The 19,650-nt window shown below is 39.8% G+C and overlaps 1 protein-coding gene across 1 annotated transcript in view; it reads left to right on the forward strand.

Annotated features, from left to right (window-relative positions):
• The window catches only part of col4a5 (collagen, type IV, alpha 5 (Alport syndrome)), a 66,430-nt gene that overhangs the window by 27,063 nt on the left and 19,717 nt on the right, over positions 1-19,650 (forward strand). Inside the window, exons 2-22 of the mRNA XM_085450704.1 lie at positions 4,541-4,597; positions 7,683-7,772; positions 8,813-8,857; positions 9,275-9,319; positions 9,412-9,474; positions 9,594-9,647; positions 10,009-10,035; positions 11,096-11,176; positions 11,655-11,717; positions 11,813-11,848; positions 11,982-12,023; positions 12,142-12,234; positions 14,102-14,155; positions 14,314-14,370; positions 15,284-15,328; positions 15,426-15,479; positions 15,564-15,605; positions 18,182-18,275; positions 18,654-18,938; positions 19,089-19,178; positions 19,366-19,436. Coding sequence (XP_085306830.1) covers positions 4,541-4,597; positions 7,683-7,772; positions 8,813-8,857; positions 9,275-9,319; positions 9,412-9,474; positions 9,594-9,647; positions 10,009-10,035; positions 11,096-11,176; positions 11,655-11,717; positions 11,813-11,848; positions 11,982-12,023; positions 12,142-12,234; positions 14,102-14,155; positions 14,314-14,370; positions 15,284-15,328; positions 15,426-15,479; positions 15,564-15,605; positions 18,182-18,275; positions 18,654-18,938; positions 19,089-19,178; positions 19,366-19,436 — 1,488 coding nt within the window. The remainder of the gene's footprint in view (positions 1-4,540; positions 4,598-7,682; positions 7,773-8,812; positions 8,858-9,274; positions 9,320-9,411; positions 9,475-9,593; positions 9,648-10,008; positions 10,036-11,095; positions 11,177-11,654; positions 11,718-11,812; positions 11,849-11,981; positions 12,024-12,141; positions 12,235-14,101; positions 14,156-14,313; positions 14,371-15,283; positions 15,329-15,425; positions 15,480-15,563; positions 15,606-18,181; positions 18,276-18,653; positions 18,939-19,088; positions 19,179-19,365; positions 19,437-19,650) is intronic.

Below are 19,650 nucleotides of genomic sequence, written 5' to 3' on the forward strand. Positions count from 1 at the left end.
TGTGTGTGCTCATGGCAGGGCAGCGTCTATACGTGTCTAATCGTCACTCTTTTATGAGTGTCGGGGGGAATTCCAGTCTCGCCAGTCTAATCCTCGGGTACGTGCCTTCCTTCCTCCTCCTCCTCTTTCTCCTTGTCAACTCACCCAATCTCACCTGGATCGTGTGTCCATCACTTTGTACACACCTGTGAATGTACTTTTAGAATCGTTGTGTTGTTTATCTTGAAAGGTGACCTACTTTAACTCACTTTTTTACTTTTTGGGAACTTTATGTGCATTTATGTGCAGATTCACATGAAAATAGGCAAATTTAAGCATTAAAGTAGCACACATAGTGCTCCAAAAGAGTAGAGCACAATTCGTTTCATTTATACTGAATTTATGAATACGTAACACAGTTAAAATATGTCGTAAATACTGTTCATAGACCTTTATGTCTCCTTTTAGGAAGAGCTACATTAACTGCAGTCTGGTGCTGTTTCCTGGTAGTCCTGCTTCTCAGTGTCGGAGCTGCACCGCTGCAGTTTTCTGGTCCTATACAGACCTCCAGTGGAGATCACTAGTAGCTTTAGCTCTGCTCAGGCCTGGTTGCTTGGTTGGCGTGAGGGGAAAAATTAAGCTGGGTTAAAAGAGAGTTAAAAGAAAGAAAGACTAGAGCAAATATCTGCAGTTCACTGACCTTTCTAAGTGGATTACACGCCCCCTCAGTGCTGTGGGGGCAAAGAGAGAGGGAGTGAACAGCATGTAAAGGGAGAAGGATCTTTTAACGCTGCGTTTAGTCCGATTTTTTTTTAAGCCACCTGGTTTCTTCTTAGTTCACCCTTTGTTTTTAGCCACATTTGCTGTAAAGTAAACACCTTTATAAGTGGCATCCTCTGTGTGATAAAGTGAAGATTTCTGGCAGCAGAGTGGCAGACGGTGTTCGGACACACCTGTTACTTGAAATCAAACATCATGATCGTGGATGTAGAAGAAGATCTCGGCCACCTTTACAGCTTTTACACTGAGAAAGGCAAATTTCCTTTTCCGGATTAACATTTCAGTTAAATTTGAAATCTGAACATTTTCTGAAGAACATTGAACACTTTATGTGCCAAACTCTGATAAACCCACCAGACTTATTTAAAGCACTTCTTTTCTTTGTCTTTTCTCTGATTCATTTTGATCTTGTCACTGGATACTTTTTGGATCAAATGAGCGATAAATAAATATCAGAAATAAATATCAGAGCTTTTTATTAATTAGTTTTACATTGTTTTTAGTTAAATACTGAATCATAAATGGTAGATGATCATTTCAAAAGTAATTATGAAATTTAAAATGAAAGCATTTTTATTTTTGTAAATGACTGCTCCTGACCCACCTGCTGTACTTTTACAGCCCTGCTGGGGGAAGTGGCCCACTCTTTTAAGGATCACTGCACAAGTGATTGCCAGGCTTGTTTTTATTATTTGCAAATATACATATATATGCAGCCTTGCAGCCTAGCTGGACAGTTTTGTAAATGTTTTTTTTGTATAATGGTGGTCTATGAGAAGAAAAATATTTTTGGTGGCAGGCAATTTCTGTCCATTCGTTGCACACTAGAAGCAACCATTGGGAAAGACAGCAACAAGGCTGAGTAGTGGAAGTATACCCAGATATCTTGATACATGGTTAATTATGTAGTGTGCTCAGTGTGCTTTATATTGTAATGTAAAGACCCTAAAATATAAGAAAGAAGCCTCAACAATCATATGACCCCGTAGAAGCAAGCACTTGGTGACAGTGGGAAAGAAAAACTCCCTTTTATCAGGAAGAAACCTCCAGCAGAACCAGGGAAGGGCAGCCATCAGCCATGACTGTCTGAGGGTGAGGGGAGGAAGGCAAGACAAAAGACATGCTGTGGAACAGAGACAGAGATTAATCATTAATAATTAATTGCAAATTCAGTCTGCACATGAGAAAAGGCTTTATTAGGCAGGACATACAGGTCAAATAACATTTAGTTTGAAAGTTCACTTATAGTTCACTTATACTAGTACTATAAGAACAAACCAAGTCCAAATCAGCTCTGTTGCTGGTTTAAGTGGACATCTCCAGGTTATTCGAGAGTAGCTGAGTGTTTCAGTTATTTTAAGAGCAAGCAAGCTCGGTCATGCTTTTTTGGTTAAATGAGAGTGGAGAAAAGAGGGATGAGTGTGGAGAAAAACAGATGGATGCAGAGAAGGATGGAGCCTGAGCTGCAGGCATGGGCGTGGGAGAACAGACGGCATTGAGCTGAAGCAGACCAGAGGCTAATTTGGAGATTCAAGGCTTGTAAAAACACCCCCACGTACACAGAGACACACACAGATGTATTTAGGCATGTGTGTGTGTGTCTACTGGTGATCCCTCTGTGATCCCAGACAGCACTTTGCACCAGTTGTGAGATAAAATCATGCAAATGCCTTGCTTTGGCCTTCATGCAGCTCAGGATAGTAGGACTGTCTTGATTTTTATATAACCAAGGGCATATTATCTATACACACACACACACACACACACACACACACACACACACACACACACACTGGAAAGCGGCAAATGTAATGTAAACATGTATGCACTGTTTTAAATGTGTACACAGAAATGCAAACGGTAAACTGTGTGAGGTTTAATGTGCCAAAGATTAATTGTGAAATTCAATTTTATAGCCTTGATTTTGGACCCCAGGCCCTTTCACTTTGTGGAAGTGAAAAAGGTCGAGTTAAAAAAGGGGGGAAAGGGTCAGTAACAGACTTGTTTTTTAGTCTTAAAAATAAATCAAAGAGTTGTTCAAAAAAAGAAAAATCAAACCTGTTTAGTTTTTATTGGAGTCTATGAGGAGTCACTCGCATATGGAGTGGATATTAGAGGAGCTGCAGTTCCATGTTGGCTTAATTGTGGGTACTTGATCTTAGAATATTGTATTTCCAGTTGTATTTGATTGCACATATTGGCAGATGCTTTTCTGATCATCATGGCCCACGATACTCTTTGGAAGACCGTGCAATCGCACTGCAGCCAGATCGATATATTGGCAGGGCCGATATTATCGCCCAGCATTAGTTATTTGTCAACCTTTTGGTATCTGAATTTGTAATGGCCAGTAAATGATAATTAAACAAGCTACCAAGTATAATATGGGTTGCATAGCATTCTGTGACTTCCCTGTTGGCAACACATTAGCTGATCCTTATCAGTTTAAAGTAAAAAATGTTACAAATATCACAACCTCATATTGCCTGTTTTTCTTAAGCCAACAATCTAAATCACAGGAATGAAATCAGTTTACAATGACACAAAATCTGCATTATTAAACAGCTAACATGAGTCAAAATGTCAGTGCATTTTTAAGACATTACTTCAGTTCCTTGCAAAGACTAAAACCTACAGGGAAGAAATTCAAATAAGAAGGTTTAAATTAAGAACAATAACAATAAGACAATTTTGCATGTTTACTGCCTTTTATTCCAGAATCTTTCCGATTTCTTAGACTTAATGATAAACTGATGAACCAGGAAATGCACTCAGAGTTTGCTGCGTCCCCTCCGTGTCAGTAAAACGAGAACACCGTGAAAAGCGTCAGCTCAAAGACGGACACGAAAACGTTTTTGCAGACACAGAAGAATGTCCGCCCGTCTGTCCTCTCTCGTGCGCTCTCTGCCTCTCCATCTTTCTCACAGCCTGGCTGCCTGGCATGCGTGCAATTGATGCCCGTCTGGCATTCACTGTGTCAACAGGCATGGGAAAAGTTAATCAGGAGCTTGGCACTCCCACTCCACCCATCCATCCATCCATCCATCCATCCCTCCCTCCCTCCTAGTTTTTCTTAACTCTCTCAGTCTTTAGTCCTTCACAAAAAGTGAATCCAAAGTCTAACGGATGGGAAGAAGTGAGATATTTTGGAAGATAAACGTGCTCTTTGTGAGATAAAAGCTTTATTTGATTTGAGTTTAGAGTACTGTTTGGCCTCGCCGACCTTGCAGCTGCGATCTCATCAGCAAACAAACCTGCAGGTGAATCCGCTGACCTTGCTGTTCCTCTGTGGGAAGACATGTGCTGTAATGTGCAAAGTGTAATTATGCAGCGCCCCCCGGTGGCATGCTGAAGCACTTGCTGAAGTTTACTAAATTTACTGTTTGGTTTTACAATTCTGGAAAGGAGTTTGACTGATTTTACATGGCTGAGGCTGCAGATTTGGCAGGAAATTAGGACAAAAAGGAGACGTGGCAGACACATTTTCAGAACCCAGAAAGCTGCTTTCTAGCTTTTACCTGCTTCCTCCACACGTTTGATTTGGTGGACTCTTACACTGGATGCCCTTCCTGATGCAACCTCCAAAGTATTTGTGTCTGTTCCTGGGAATCTTTCGCTTGTTATGGAATTGGAAAAAGTGACTTTAGAGCCTCTATTTTCAGAACACTGGAATGTAATTGCTAGTTTTATTCATCGTTGGAAATGTCGCTGATTTTTTTTTGGTTAAGTAAAAGTCCAAAGACGCTCATTTGTCTTTCTCTTGTTTTGTTTTTTTAAACAGGCTTGCCATGGATGTGCAGGATCCAAATGTGACTGCAGTGGAGTGAAAGGAGAAAAGGTAAACACAGTGTCACACAATCACACGTGGGGTGTTACTAGTAACCACCGTGTTGAGAATGTGAGGACACCACCAGTGTTGGTCAAGTTACTTGAAAAAAGTAATCAGTAACTAATTACTGATTACTTCCCCCAAAAAGTAATCCCGTTACTTTACTGATTACTTATTTTCAAAAGTAATTAATTACTTAGTTACTTAGTTACTTTTTAAAAACACGATTTACAACCTGAATAGGTGATAAAGCGATAGATCTTTCAGCCCAATTCTACTTTTTCTACATAATCCATCATACAAAATGTAATCAAATGGAAGAGTCTCTTTTTTAACTTGTTTTATCAGTTTTAATCTTTTAACTTTATGCATCAAGCAAAAATGTAATTATATGCAACATTCTCTGACTGGAAGTAATTTGTTTAACATTTAAACCTATTTTCTGCACATTCCAGCACATAAAATAAAATACTTTTTGTGTTCACACTCAGTCTTTCAAATAGATGCAAGTAAAACACAGCAGAAAATAAATAAAGTCAAAGACTCAGGGGTCCTGTTGCTCTATTTTCACCTGTAAAGCAGGAGTACGGCAGGCGCAGGTTCACCCTGGTGCAGGTGTGCCGCGGTCAGTGGAAGAATCCGCGAGTTTCTCTGTGAGTTCCCCATTACGTGGTAGCGCACTCGGTGCTTGCTCGGAAGTTTAGGATTTTTTTTCGCTGTAAAAAGAAGTTTTCTTCCCACGCACGATGGACGCTAATGTTTTTGTCACTTTTATGGAATCAAACTCAAAGTAAGGTCAGTACTTCCACGCTTTAAACGCTGCACGCTCATACTCTCTCACAATCGATATGTGATCCATTGTTGATCTGCACACAGCTGTTGTCACTAACGGCGCACTCGCTTACGTCACTGTCGTGAGACATTCTCGCAAAAAAATCACGGTTTTAGTAACGCAGTAACGTAGCGTTCCTACGGGAAAGTAACGGTAATCTAATTACCGTTTTTGCAATAGTAATCCCTTACTTTACTCGTTACTTGAAAAAAGTAATCAGATTACAGTAATGCGTTACAAGTAACACGTTACTGCCCATCTCTGGACACCACAGCCAGTGGGTGTACCCTGAATACTCCCGTCCAATTAATGAACATATTCACTTTGACCTGAAACTTGCGACTGAGGGCACAGAGTTAGGGAGCAAAGGCCCGATTTCTCATAGATTTCTTACACGTAATTAAAAGCAACACATATTTAAAAAAAACACGCACACAGGGAACAGTTTTTCTTGGGATGACTAATGAAATCTTCTTCTTTTTGTTATTACTCTATAACCAGACAAGTGCCGGTCTTACAGTGAAGTCTGCATTTAAGTTGAGTCAGACTTATCACAGGCTGAAACACTGTTGCCAAAATAATGGACACGGGTCTTTAAATAATAAATAATGTCACAGAATCATAACACACAGAGATGTAGTAAAGTAGCAGAAATATGAATTGTGATTTTTTTGAATTTTGTTTCTGTGGATCTTACATTTTGCTGTTGAAGCTCACACATATTTTAAAAGGCAGCCTGGCTCTATTTCCGGCTTTCACCGTGTTTTGTTGCCTGTGATTGTACGAGCTGGATGACGGGAGGAGCTGATGTTTGACAAGATACCAAGACGGGCAAAGTTTTCACCTCATTTACGCAGAAACACCTCGGCTGTTGGAGAACACACTCACACGTTTAATTCAACTCAGTTCAGTTTTATTCACATAGAGCCAAATTACAACGACTGTCACCTCAAAGTGCAAAGACTCCTCAGTAATCAAGAGAAAGCATTCAAGAACTTTCTCAGTACATTTTAATCTCCTCTCATTTCTATGAATAATAGTCCAATACTGCAGATTTTGGTATGGATCCAAAACCAAGTAAACACAGGCTTGTATTGCAGATTCTAATACAGATACTTTTAACGCATAAAGGAAGCTTATGTAGAGGGGAGAGCAGTGTCATGATTTATTAGATGAATAATCATTCATTTAACTAAATCAAACACATTTTAATGACCACTACATCACTGGGTCCATAATAATTAGTTAATACAACAAAACACACCTTTCAGATTTTGATGCATTTTGTGGTTTTTGGAGACGTGTAATGTAAATATGCATCTCTCTAAACCATCTGTTGTTTAATGTGCTACAGGTAGGGCTGCACGATTTTGCATAAAATGAGAATCACAATTTTTTTGCTTAGAATTGAGATCACGATTCTCTCACGATTCTCTTTTCCAGTATAAATATTTATTGCACTTATTAACTGCACATCAACTTCGTAACAGTTGAGACTGAACATAAAAACAATAAATAAACATAAAACAACAAATGTCTCACGTTTTGTCGTTGCTGCAAAATGTTGTACTGCTTGAAATTCCGTCTCCACCGTTGCTCGACGCTGCGTGTATAGAGCAGGTAGTGCAACAATAGAAAAATAGTTGCGGGACGGCACTGTGTAGCGTTTGTCTAGGGTGTTGATCATTTTCCTAAATCCCTCGTTTTGCACAGTGTTGATGGGAGCCATATCTTTGGTCAGGTGATAAGTGATAGCCTCCGTAATTTCTTTGTGCCTGCGGGAGTTCGACGGGTATAGGGAAGCGCTGTATAAGGTTCCCGTTATTGATGTTTGGGTGGTTGACCGGGACGGATTTTCTCCTGTCACTTTCTCGTCATCCCTGACGTGCTCTCCGTTGTTTTTTCCCTGCTAATTTTAGCATCACACGGCACAGCTTCTGTATCACGTGGTATAAGGCTCCGCCCTTGTCATTTGTTGAGCAGGAAGAGTAAGCGCTTGTTTTCATGCAGAGTACGTCCCGAATCAAAATGCGGTACAATCGTCGTCTTTTTTTTTTTTTTTTAAATCGTTGTCATTTGGAAATGAGATCGCACATAAGTATGAATCGAGATCGCGATTTTCTAACGATTAATCGTGCAGCCCTAGCTACAGGCTATAAATAACTCTGCCTTTCTATTATGACCAGACTGAAATTAAATCTGAAACTTATCTGGTCTTTAAATATGAAACAAATGATTGTTTGACTGTGTCATTGCTTGCAGGGTGAAAGGGGTTTCCCAGGTTTGACAGGACAGCCAGGTGTCCCAGGATTCCCTGGACCAGAAGGACCAATTGGGCCCAGAGGAGAGAAGGTGGGTTTGTAGGGCAAGGAGACGAGAAGAGAAAAGGAACTGATTTGAATTGAAACTCTGAATATATCAATTTTTGAGACGTGGGTTATTTTCTGACTTTGGATGGCGGCAGTGCATATACAAGAACCCCAACATAAGGCTCTGGGTAACTTTTATGATTTTTTTATAAGCTACTGTCGGTCAACAAACTGACTAAATAATTAGGACAATAATGTGAATAATTGCTAAATATTTAGGTAGTTATGTCATTACATGTATAGATGATGTTTTCCTGCATTAAGCATGTTTCCTGCAGTCAAAAGGTTTTCTGCACATCCCCCTGGATAAGTATAAGATACATTTTTGTTTGTCAAAGCATCAAATACAACAGAAAATCCCACAGACTTCGGCGTCTTTGCGCTGTTGAAAGTGATATAATGCTTTTTAACATGCATAAGTGTTAAACTAATGGCTTGCCACTGCCAGGTGGTTGCCATGTAACGTGATAATGTTATAATATACTTGTGTATAATTCAGCTTGGTTAATATGAAATATGATGTTACTGTAAATTTGAAGTAACACAAAGCATTCAGGTGTTGCAGGTCCATAAACACTACAAATAGGTAGTTTTAGGCTTTTGTTAGGTGGTTGCTAGGTAGGATAATATCAGACGTGATAAGAACCTTCAGTCGCCGACGCTGCTCACACGCAGTGGTAATCCCGTAAAGGCTCGATTTGAGTGCTTTTACTTCTAAAGCTTTACACAAATCCTGAGCAGTGTTGAATCGATTTTAGCGTATAATCTGGTTCTGATGGTTAACTTTAAGCACATTTTCATGAGAACATTAGCTTTTATACGTTTAGTTTTTCACAGTAGTCCTGTTTGGATATTTACTTAAGTAAAGGACATGAATAAGTTTTCCATTACTTCTACAGTAATACTACTGTAGATTCATTACTTGGCTGTTACTGGTCTTTGATGCTGCTCACAGTGTAGAGTCAAAGATGATCAGGCTCATCATTAATGCTTTCTTGTTTGTTTGTTTGTTCTTTCTCTCAGGGAAGTGATGGACCTCAAGGACCAGGTGGTCCAAAAGGAATTAGAGTAAGTAATTCCCCCATTTTTCCTAAAGACTTCATAGGGATTTTGAGTCGTTGCCACACTGAGAAACATAAGACATGGCTCCATAATTTTATTGATTTTTTTTTATTGAAGTTTATGGATGTTTATGCTTTTTTAAAAACACAGACACACACATAAAAGGTAGTTACATTTTTTTTAAGTAGGTAAATTTCACCTGTTTTTTTCTTCCCCGTTTAAATAAACAGGATGACTTTTTAGTGCTTTCTCAGCACTGAATAATTTGGGGTTGTAATGCTCTACTTTGGCCAGCAGGTGCCCCCATTTTACCTTATTGTACCTTAACAGTCAGCTAGGTCCTGAAAAAACTCAACACTTGATTCTTTTTTTTCACATTTCAACTTTTAAATGACACATTCTTTTTTTCCCCCTCTCTATCAGGGACCTCCAGGAACACCAGGATTTCCAGGAACACCCGGACTCCCAGTGAGATATTTAAAGAGCTAAGATAATTCTAGCTAACTTAAAATCATGCAGCATTTATGGTTAAACTTCCTGTTTTAATTCCTGTGTATCAGGGTCTACCTGGGCAGGATGGTCCTCCAGGTCCAAGAGGAGTGCCGGGTTGCAATGGGACAAAGGTATCTAATAAAGATGTCTATGATCAATAAAGCAAGTTGTAGAAGAGAAATTTCTTAAAGCCAAAAAAGAATGTTGACACTCAGCGTATCTGTCTTTCAATTTTTTTTTCCTTTTTTAGGGTGACAGGGGTTTCCCAGGAAGTCCAGGAATCCCTGGGCAGCCAGGACTTCAAGTGAGTCATTACACGATGAAGCATCACAGTGATCTGTAAAGTGTGCGTGTTAGTCCCCATAGGGAAATAGTTCCTCTGCATTTAACCCATTCACCCAGTGAAGCAGTGGGCAGCCGCCAGTGCAGCGCCCGGGGAGCAGTGTGTAGGGACGGTACCTTGCTCAGGGGTACCTCAGGGTAGCCGTTCAGTGGAGTCGAACCCCCGACCTTCCGATCATGGGGCCACCACGCTACCTACTGAGCTATCCCTGCCCCTACTGAGCTATCCCCGCCCCTACTGAGCTGTCCCTGCCCTACTGAGCTATCCCTGCTGTCTGGTTTTGCTTTGTTTATACAAACTTTTCTATTTTACTCATTTACAGGGTCCACCTGGTCTGCCAGGACAAAAGGTAAAAATCAGCACACACACATTTTGTGACTTTGTTACTAATGCTCTTAATGTTAAAAATTGATTAAAAAAATATAACTTAATTTTCAAGGTTTGAATTCAATTTTTTAAGTTATGTCCTCCACCAGCTAGAAACAAAAGAAGACCAGATTGTCACTTACTTTCCTATTGTCTCATATTTATAATATAATTTGTATGACAATCAATGAAAATAATTGTTGCATTTAGGTAAAATAATCATTTTAGATCTTAGATCCTTTTAAATCTACTTCTTTGTTATTCTTCTCATTCATTGTTCTGAATTAAAAACATGATATGTCAGCAATTTCTGCACTAATATACAGATTTCTATCTCACTGTAGGCTGATATATCCACAGCTTTACAAGCACCACACAACTCAGACTCTAATTTGAAATGTTGACTTGACTGTGCTTTGAACTTGTTATGGCTGGTAGACCTTAATTTAACTCTTACTTAATGGAGTAAATATAAATTCCCTTCACAACTGGGGAAATGTAGAAAAATACATGTGTGGATGTGTGGTTTTACAAACCACACATCCACGTCCAGGTTTAAAACCACGTCCAGGTTTAAAAGGCCAAAGACGGGGCTTCTAAGGAAAGGACCAGGAAGCCAATTACAAATAAATAAACATTACACATTTTTTTAAAAAGTTCTGTTTTGAAAATGAAACCATGGAAAATAATTTTTAAAAAATCACTATTTTTTATTTATTCATGTAAACAAAAAACACAACACAACAACAAACAAATAAGAGTTTCGCTAATTTATTTGTCAGTGTTTGCTGTGAAACACACAGATGTGAAAGCTCTACTACTGCCTCTCCTTTAGGTTTCTATAAAAATCAATTTCTATCATTTTTCTTTTAACTTTTTTTTTTTTACTGATGTCAAGTTGAGTTTTTGCTGTATTTGTCCACTAGATGGTGCTCTCTACATTGTTTGATATTCAGAAGCAACATTTCCTTCTTTCCCCTCAGGTTCTTTCCCTTTATGAAGACAAATGTACATTTGAGCATCTCTTTCTCTTTTCTTTGCAGGGAGACCCAGGTGATGTTATCTCCGCCAATCGTTTCGGAGAGAAAGGAGCAATGGGTTTACCCGGTTTGCCAGGAGGTCCTGTGAGTGAAATATTCTCCTTTTAGAAACACTGTGCTGCCAAAGCTAATTTACACATTTAATTAAATTCACGTGCAGATTCAAAACTTTTCAAATACGTAAGTCAGAATGATGTGTGTATAAAAAACAAAACAAAATGAATAAATGAACAGAACTTGAGCTTTAGGTGTCAAACCGGTCTGTTTAATAATGCGACAAATGAAAATCTGTTTAATTTTGATCATTTATAAGCTGAAATATGACCAATACTGATATTATAAACATAAAGCCATCACATATCAAGGTGTCTGCTGTATTTATAATTATTGACATTATTTGTTGGTGCTTATGGAAGCATTTTTAGAGCTAGGACTGTAATTTCTCACACACTCACAGAAATGCTCACAGACTCAAACAGAAGCAAAAGGATGAAAATGTTTAGGTTTTTTAAACTGTATGTTTTACCAATTGTCTGTACATCTTTTTCCTTTTATGTCACAGGGCCGACCTGGACCTCCAGGTATACAAGGTCCGGTAGGTCCCCCAGGACCCAGAGGCCTTGAGGTAAAGAGAAGCTGCTACAGCGTAAACCTTTTTTCATCAAAGTTGCACAAATAGCATCAGATTGAAGACCAACTGTTTCTCGGTTTGTTTTTCAGGGTCGTCCAGGTGCTCCTGGTCCACCCGGGCCTAAGGTGAGATCAGACACTTTGTAACTGATCTTTAGTAAATAAAGACAAAATGATAATACATTTTGAACTATTCTTGGTCATGAAATATACTCCACTGAGCCTGAAGTGACAGCCTCCCTCTGTTTTTTCTCAACAGGGGAATATGGGTTTGAATTTCCAAGGACCCAAAGGAGAAAAGGTACCATAATCGTCACTTTTTTTTACTAGAGTTATGTTCAGTCTCTGCCTCAAGCTTGTCTTCTCAGAGCTTTTACTGAATTACTAAACCTGCCACTCTTTCCCTGCCGTGACCATAGGGTGCACCAGGTTTGCAAGGACCTCCTGGTCCTCCAGGACAGGTTGGGGAGCAGACAAAGCCGGCTGAGACTGAAATTCAGAGAGGAGACAAGGTATAACTATTTTAAAGGCATGGAAGTGGTGAAGTATTCCATTCCCCACAGAAATGAGGACTGACGAGACTAAAATTAGATTTTAAATAGAGAGATTTTACAACGTAGGCTGTTTAAACCAAGTTTAAAACTCAGTATCTCTTGCTGACAGGTGGCAGTCACTCGCTTTATTAACAGATTTTCCATATATATGAAAAAGGTCATTCATATTTTCCATAATGCATGTATTTTACATTGTATCAAAATGCCTCATCTTGGCAGTACCTAATCATTGCTCATAAAAATGTATTAAATGTGTGTGAACATATATAAAAACCAGTTTACGCCAGAGTAATAAATCACAGCCACATGATGGCAGCAGAGAGTATCTATGCCTGCCAATTATATTTAGTCATCTCATTCAGTAAAGAAATAAAAAACACCAGGCGGGCATTGTGTAAAATGTAAATAAATTGCGTAAACAACGTACCAGATGTTTAAACTGAGACATTATTATGACACAAATTATTAGTTCATTTTGAATTTGATGGCAGCAACACATTGCAAAAACTATGGGAAGGGGAAACAAAAGGCTGGAAAAGTAAGTGGCATTAAAAAGCAACAGCTGGAGTAACATTTTGCAACTAACTGGACTCACTGATTGACAAGAGGTCAGTAAAATGATGTGGTATAAAAAGAGCCTCTTAGACAGACAGATGGGCGGGTTTATATGCAAAAAAATACATCTGAAACTACATCTGGTGGGCTTATTTCAGAATAAAGCTTTGAATATCTCATTATGTACTGTACATAATATTAAAATGATTCAGAGAATCTGGAGAAATCTCTGTGTGCAAAAGTCAAGGCTGAAAAACACAGAAACACTCACAGAAATCACTATCTGTGAACACATTTCAATTTGCCAGCTGCAAATGCAGGTTGAAGCTCTACTGTGTAAAAAAGAAAAAGAAGCAACCATATTTAACACTATCCACAAACACTGACATCTTCTTTAAGTCAAAGCTCATTTAAATTGGACTGAAGCACAGCCTCCAGACTAAAGAGGGGAGGGACTAAGGCTACGTTCACACAGCAGGCGAAAGCGCATCAAATCCGACTTTTTTGACCCTATGCGACACATATCATGGTATGACAGTGTGAACGGCACAAATCCGATATTTTCAAATCCGATCTGGGTCACATTCGTATGTGGTACTGAATCCGATACATATCCGATGTTTCAGAAAGCGACTGCTGCTTGAACGGTCATGTTGCATTAAATCCGTCTTTTATGTCACTGACACAAGACAGACGGCAATTATCAGCTCTGGAGAAGCGCCCGATAAGACATCGTGAACACTTCCTGGCCATCCAGTGTAGATGTTAGTGAAACTGTTGGGAAGACAACGTTGGAGAAACGTGAGCATTTTATTTGTACTGTATAATCTGCAGATTCTGACAGAAATCTGCAACTATCCTTTGAAGCACCGCTCCTCTAAAACAGCAATAAGGATCATTATTAGGCCAAATATAAATAACAAAATAACTTAAAGCAAAATTGGGAAACGTAAAGTCCGAAACAAGTATTTATATTAAGGGGCATCAGTCAAACAGTACTGTTTGATCTGGGTCTGAGAAGAGCGCGTTGTGTGTGACGTCTGCTTTTGTGCATGCGGGTCACTTTGAGTGTTCACACAGAAGCACGTTTGCTGTCACATTTTAGTTGAAGTGTGAACAAGCAGACAAAAAAATCGGATTTGATCAAAAAATTGGAATTGAGCATTAAGACCTGTAGTGTGAACGTAGCCTAATTGACTTGCCAAATAGATTTGGTTCAAACTCTAAACTCGTTCTGCACTGATTCTGATTTTTTCTCTTTATTCTGCAGGGTGACCAAGGACCTCCTGGCCCTAAAGGTGATCCGGGTTTACCGGGACCTCCTGTAAGTATCTCTGGTCCCCTGAACCAAATTTACCTCCACACATTAAAAGTCCCTCCAGAAAACAGACAAAACATTTAAGTTGCAAGTTGGAAGAAGTGGAGTATCTAGTGCTCTTGATGGTGACTGTGGTGTTTATATGTCTCTTTATCTCACTGTAGGGTCCCTATGGTGGGCAGAAAGGAGAAAAGGGAGAACCAGGAGAGCTGGGAAAACGAGTAAGTACAGCTCTGGAATTTCAAGCAAATCCTTTCACTAAACTTACGTAATCGCCCCTATGCTGCTAAAATATGTCTGTTGCTCAAAGGTAAACTCAATTCTAAAGCCCTCAACATGTGTACAAGTGCAAGAGTGTCTGGAACCTCATCTCTGACATTTGGTTTAGGCAAAGAGGAAAGGTGTTGCCCAACTTTCTCAAACAATCTGACTATTTTACAGGGTTTCTCTCAGCTTTTTTGTGTGAAACTTTCTGCAAAGAGGGAACTCTCAAACATATTTGCCATTATTTCAGTTTGTACATGTCATTCCTTCAAGACTGCTAAGACACAGCAGAGCTTGAATTCCTGGGTTGAAGCAGTAAGAAGAGACCAAAGGGGATCTATGACGCAGGGTTCATTTGACTGTTACCAGATTGTATGTTCAGTATGTATTCGTAGAACATGTTCTCCAAGCCTTTTAAAGACATACTGAAACCTTATCAATAAGCCCAAAACTCCGGGTAAACCTTCAAACAGCTCTTCATAGATGTGAATACGCATACACATTATTCTACTGTGCACACAGTCATGAAGTCCGGTGTAACGTTTTAAAATGATGAACAAGACCTTGCAGACACCTATTGACTCCAGTTGCATGTGTTGGGATGTCAACCTGACCACAGGCCTAACTCAAGTGAATGAGTTAAATATTTATACTTAACAGAGGTATGAATGTAATTTTTATTATTGTAAAACTGGACATTTTAAGAAGGGAGCCAATCTTAGAATTTTTGACTCCCTTTGGGAGTCAGCCCCTAGTGGCCACTGGAGGATGTGCAGTTTTTGCCAATTTTGTAATGCTTCAGTATTCAACTCTGGAGATGTCCCCGTTGGTGCAAAGCCTGATCACCATGTTTTTTCCCCCCTTTTGCAGGGAAAACCAGGCAAAGATGGTGATCCTGGTTCTCCAGGATACCCAGTGAGTTCTGCCAACAAACTGCACAATTTATAATCCTTTTCTAAAATGTCTTATAACCTTTTCCTAACATTCTTGTATTGCTTTTTGTCACATTCAGGGGCCCCCTGGAGAGACAGGCCAGCCTGGTCTTCCAGGGAGGGATGGTGAGACAGTAAGTTTCTTCTGAGTATTTTGAATTCTACGAGTCAAACAGTAATGCCACGAACTGTGTAAATATCACTCTTTCTCATTTCAGGGACAAAAAGGTGATCGTGGATTCCCGGGTCCACCAGGGCAGGTGAATGAGAATTTATATTTCATTATTTGTGGAATATTTGTCTTACACTTGAACTCTTAGCACCATTTCATTGTCTACTTATAAATACAATGCTGTGCAAATATCCCAAGCCATCCTTCATTTCTTTGTAGTTTGCTTCAAAAATATAAAGAAATTAACCATTTTTCCTTGGACATTTGAGGCTTATTCACTTATTTGTAGTTGATTTTGAAAAGTGCCACCAGACTTTGATCCACTGATTCATTGTTAGTGAGCCCAAGCACACTGTCAGTGCAGTAAAAGCATAGCTGTCAGAGTCGGCTGCGTGGCAGGCAAGATAAGGACCCAAACGCATGATCACAGGACACAGGAGTGGAATGGAAAATAGGATGGACGATATGAGGAAAAATCTAATATCACAATATTTTTTGGCTGTATCACTATACATGATATGTCTTGAGCCCCAACGCTCCCAGTATTGGGGGCAAAAGGGATGAGACCTCTGAATTTCACCTGAAGTTCATATAAACCATCTCTACAACCACTAAACACAATGAAAACGACAAAACAATTAAAAGAACAGTTATATAATTTCACAAAATGTGCCTAAACACAAACAAGAATCCATGAGGTCACTCAGCTTGATGTAACCAAACCACGACCAAAATTCAAAAGAGGACCGAAACAGTTGTTTCATGTTCGATAAACAATAACATGGAATCGTGCCGTTTTTCTCTGTTCGTCTTGCTGATAGCTGGTAGCTCGTATCACAGCTGGTTTATTTGAAGTTTTCTTTGGTGTGTTAGGAGACATTTGCATGTGGAGTTTAAGATGGTCTTAATTTTGCAGTGATGACTTTTCAGCTGGTGGAATAAATTCGTAGCACTGCCACCTTTTGGGCAATGGTCTGACGTGTCTGAATCTCCGGGGTTAGTGATGCATTCGCAGCGTGTGGGAGAAAAAAAACTCACAGTGAATTACATGCAGACCGCTTAATATTTCCATGGCAACCTATACTTGATGGTTACTATACAGTAAGGCTGGGTTTTAATTATTGATTTTCCAATTAAAATCGATTTTAGGTTGATCCTGAATTGATTTTTAAATATAAATGTATTTTGCCAGAAACTTAAGAATCTCAGGTTAAAGCTTTCATTTCAACAACCACCAAACAGCTAAAACAGTAAATGAGAGCAGGTAAACGGATTCCACAAAGACGTAAACACAAAGCGCGGACCCGACGCATCAGAATCAGTGAGATGTCGGCTTTCTCACCCAATGACACGCCGTCGGAGCTGAAAGCCGACATCTCACAGATTCTGATGCTGCAGGTTTTGTCACTCTCCAAATTAACTGAGCCAGCAGCAAAGAAGATCAAAAATAAGCTTCACATTTGATAAACATCGTCATGAATTCCCTCTTATGCCGCGCTCACACTGTGCGATTTTGTCAGTCGCGCGATTCAGCTCCTGCTCAAACTGCACGATTGACTCGCAGGGGTTAGAAGTTCATAGGTCACGATGCAGGGTCTCACACTATACGGCCGATGCTCTGATGCGACCTGAGTGCTCACACTGTGCGTCCATAAAATGAAGGTTATAACAGAAAATCTGTCGCTCGCTCTCTCTGTCTTTCACTCAAACACACACACCACCACCATCAACTTTGCTAAATTGCTAATGAAAAACATGATCAGGCAGCTGTGATTGAGCAGCAGTGTAAATCCAACTATTTTCACGGTTGTTGTGGTCGTGATAATTTTGTGAGGCCACATGGAAAAGGCTCGGATGAGCTTTCCAAAGTTCTACAAGTTGTGCCTCCATCGCTTGTGTCCAGATCACACGCTGCACAGCCGTGCTGCGCCGTCTTTTTCGCTGACATTTGTGTTTGCGCGTGCGCAGTGTGAGAAACTGCGGTGACACCCTCACGACGGTCGCTGTTTGAAATCCTCACGACCAAGCGATTGATGATCGGGAGCTCGTCGTGAGGTGTTAATCGCTTCTCGTTACCCCACGTATACTACACGATGCACGACGCACGATGAAGGCCAAAATCGGGCCGATCGGTCAAAACGGTCTCAAATCTCTATTTTCTGCATTATTTGCTTGCTTGTTATGCACCAGTCTACTGTTGTTTACAGTGCTTTCAGCCACTGTTTTTTTTTAATTACCGGCAAAAAGAAACTCTATTTTCAACTGTGCAATACGGAAAACATTTAAACTGTGTGTGTGTGATACGAATTACCCACTCCCAATGGAAAATGAACCATTAAGGATGACTATTCAGTGTACAAAGTCCACTAGTCCTGCTAACCGTGAGAAAACTGTAATTATGAGACTTTTTTTTACATTTTTAAAAACACAGCTTAAAATAAGGAAGAGGAAAGTTTCCATAAGGAGGTAATATTTATCATAGTCTTTGATTTAGGTCCAATAGTCTGTTGTTGTATTTTATATTTATTCTGTTGTAGTTTTTAAAATATTTTTATTTTAAAAATTATATTACAAAAAAAGATTTAAGGATATTTGCAAAGTTTTGTATAGTTTAGTCCATGTGAGTCTTGTGAATTTACTTAATTCTTTTTAACATCCCATCAGGTGATTGGCGGGCCAATAGGGAATCAGGTGGGGCCTAAAGGTGAACCTGGCTTACCTGGAACACCTGGACTCAAAGGAGACAGAGGAGTACAAGGTGAGCTGAAAACACACAGGCACATAACAAGCATACTTATTGTTTGCATTACTTTTAAAGCTAGTTTATACCGGGTACCAAATTTAAGTTCAAAAACAGACATTATAGATGAGATGGTGCAACCTAAATGCACTGGTGTAGGTCTAGAATAACAGATTAAAAATACAATAATACATTTAGGGGAAAGGTTGGGATAAATTGAATAATTTAGGGTTACTGAAAAGGAAATAAAGGGATACAATTATTAATTATGTAAATTAGTTAATGGCCCTTCTTTGCTTTTGGCTGAATAAGACCATTTTTTGAGATTTACTTTTTGATTATCTTTCGCAAAAAAACAAACCAAATAACACTGAAACGTCAACCTCCTTTCTCCAGGTTTGACAGGCCCTCCAGGAGAACCGGGATTCACAGGAACCGGTAGTGGGGGTTTTCCTGGACCTCAAGGTTTCCCAGGAGAGCGAGGTCAGAAGGGAGAGATTGGCCCTCCAGGAAACTTTCTGCCAGGCCCCCCAGGTCGTGCAGGGTCTCCTGGATCCCCTGGTCCGCCAGGGCCCCGTGGACTTCCAGGCACTTCCTCAGGTCAAGACTGCATACCAGGACTTCCTGGGGTTCCTGGTGCACAAGGAGGAAGAGGTTTCCCTGGAGAGATAGGACAGAAAGGTGGGGAAATGTCTAAGATAGAATCAAAATAAATGACTCCTGTCAGATTGCTGAAATATCACCCAATCTCCCAAAGAAGTGCATAAGACGGTCTCCCCCTGCAGCCTTTTGCAGAAAAAAGTGACATTAATGATCTGATCGTGTTTTTAGGTGAGAAAGGTGACACCTGTGTGAACTGCATAGGAAGCGTCAATCCCATCCCTGGACCTCAAGGACCTCCAGGACCTCCTGGATTTCCTGGTAAGACCCCTCCCCCAAAGTTTTGTTTCCGTCAGGTGATATTAACAAACTTTCCTGAATCCACAGTAGCAGATTAAAATTGCTTGGTGGTCCTTCAGTAATGACATTAAATGTGACAATAAAGACACTGAAGTTTAGTAGACCTCAGGACAGATGTTTTTATGGTCCCTCTTGTTTTCTTCATCAGGACCTCCTGGCACCCAAGGTTTCAAGGGAGACAGAGGTTTTCCAGGAACACCTGGCTCTGTCGGCCCCAGCGTGAGTATTCTTACTTTTCCTTTCCAAAAGTGGTGATTATCATTGTGGAACTGATATAATTAATGTGTTGCTCACGATTTTTTTTCATCAGAAAAATAAGATTTCATAAAAAACGCCATTATTTCTTTGGTATTCTTTGATTTAATTTCTCTGTTTGACTTCCCTGTCCCTGGCTCTTGCTTCTTTCCCAAAAAATTGATTCTGTTCACCTGGA

The sequence above is a fragment of the Copadichromis virginalis genome, linkage group LG3, assembly GCF_057382275.1.
Source record: "Copadichromis virginalis isolate Kocher_CV1m ecotype Utaka linkage group LG3, C_Virginalis_male_GT1.1, whole genome shotgun sequence".
Taxonomy (NCBI): domain Eukaryota; kingdom Metazoa; phylum Chordata; class Actinopteri; order Cichliformes; family Cichlidae; genus Copadichromis; species Copadichromis virginalis.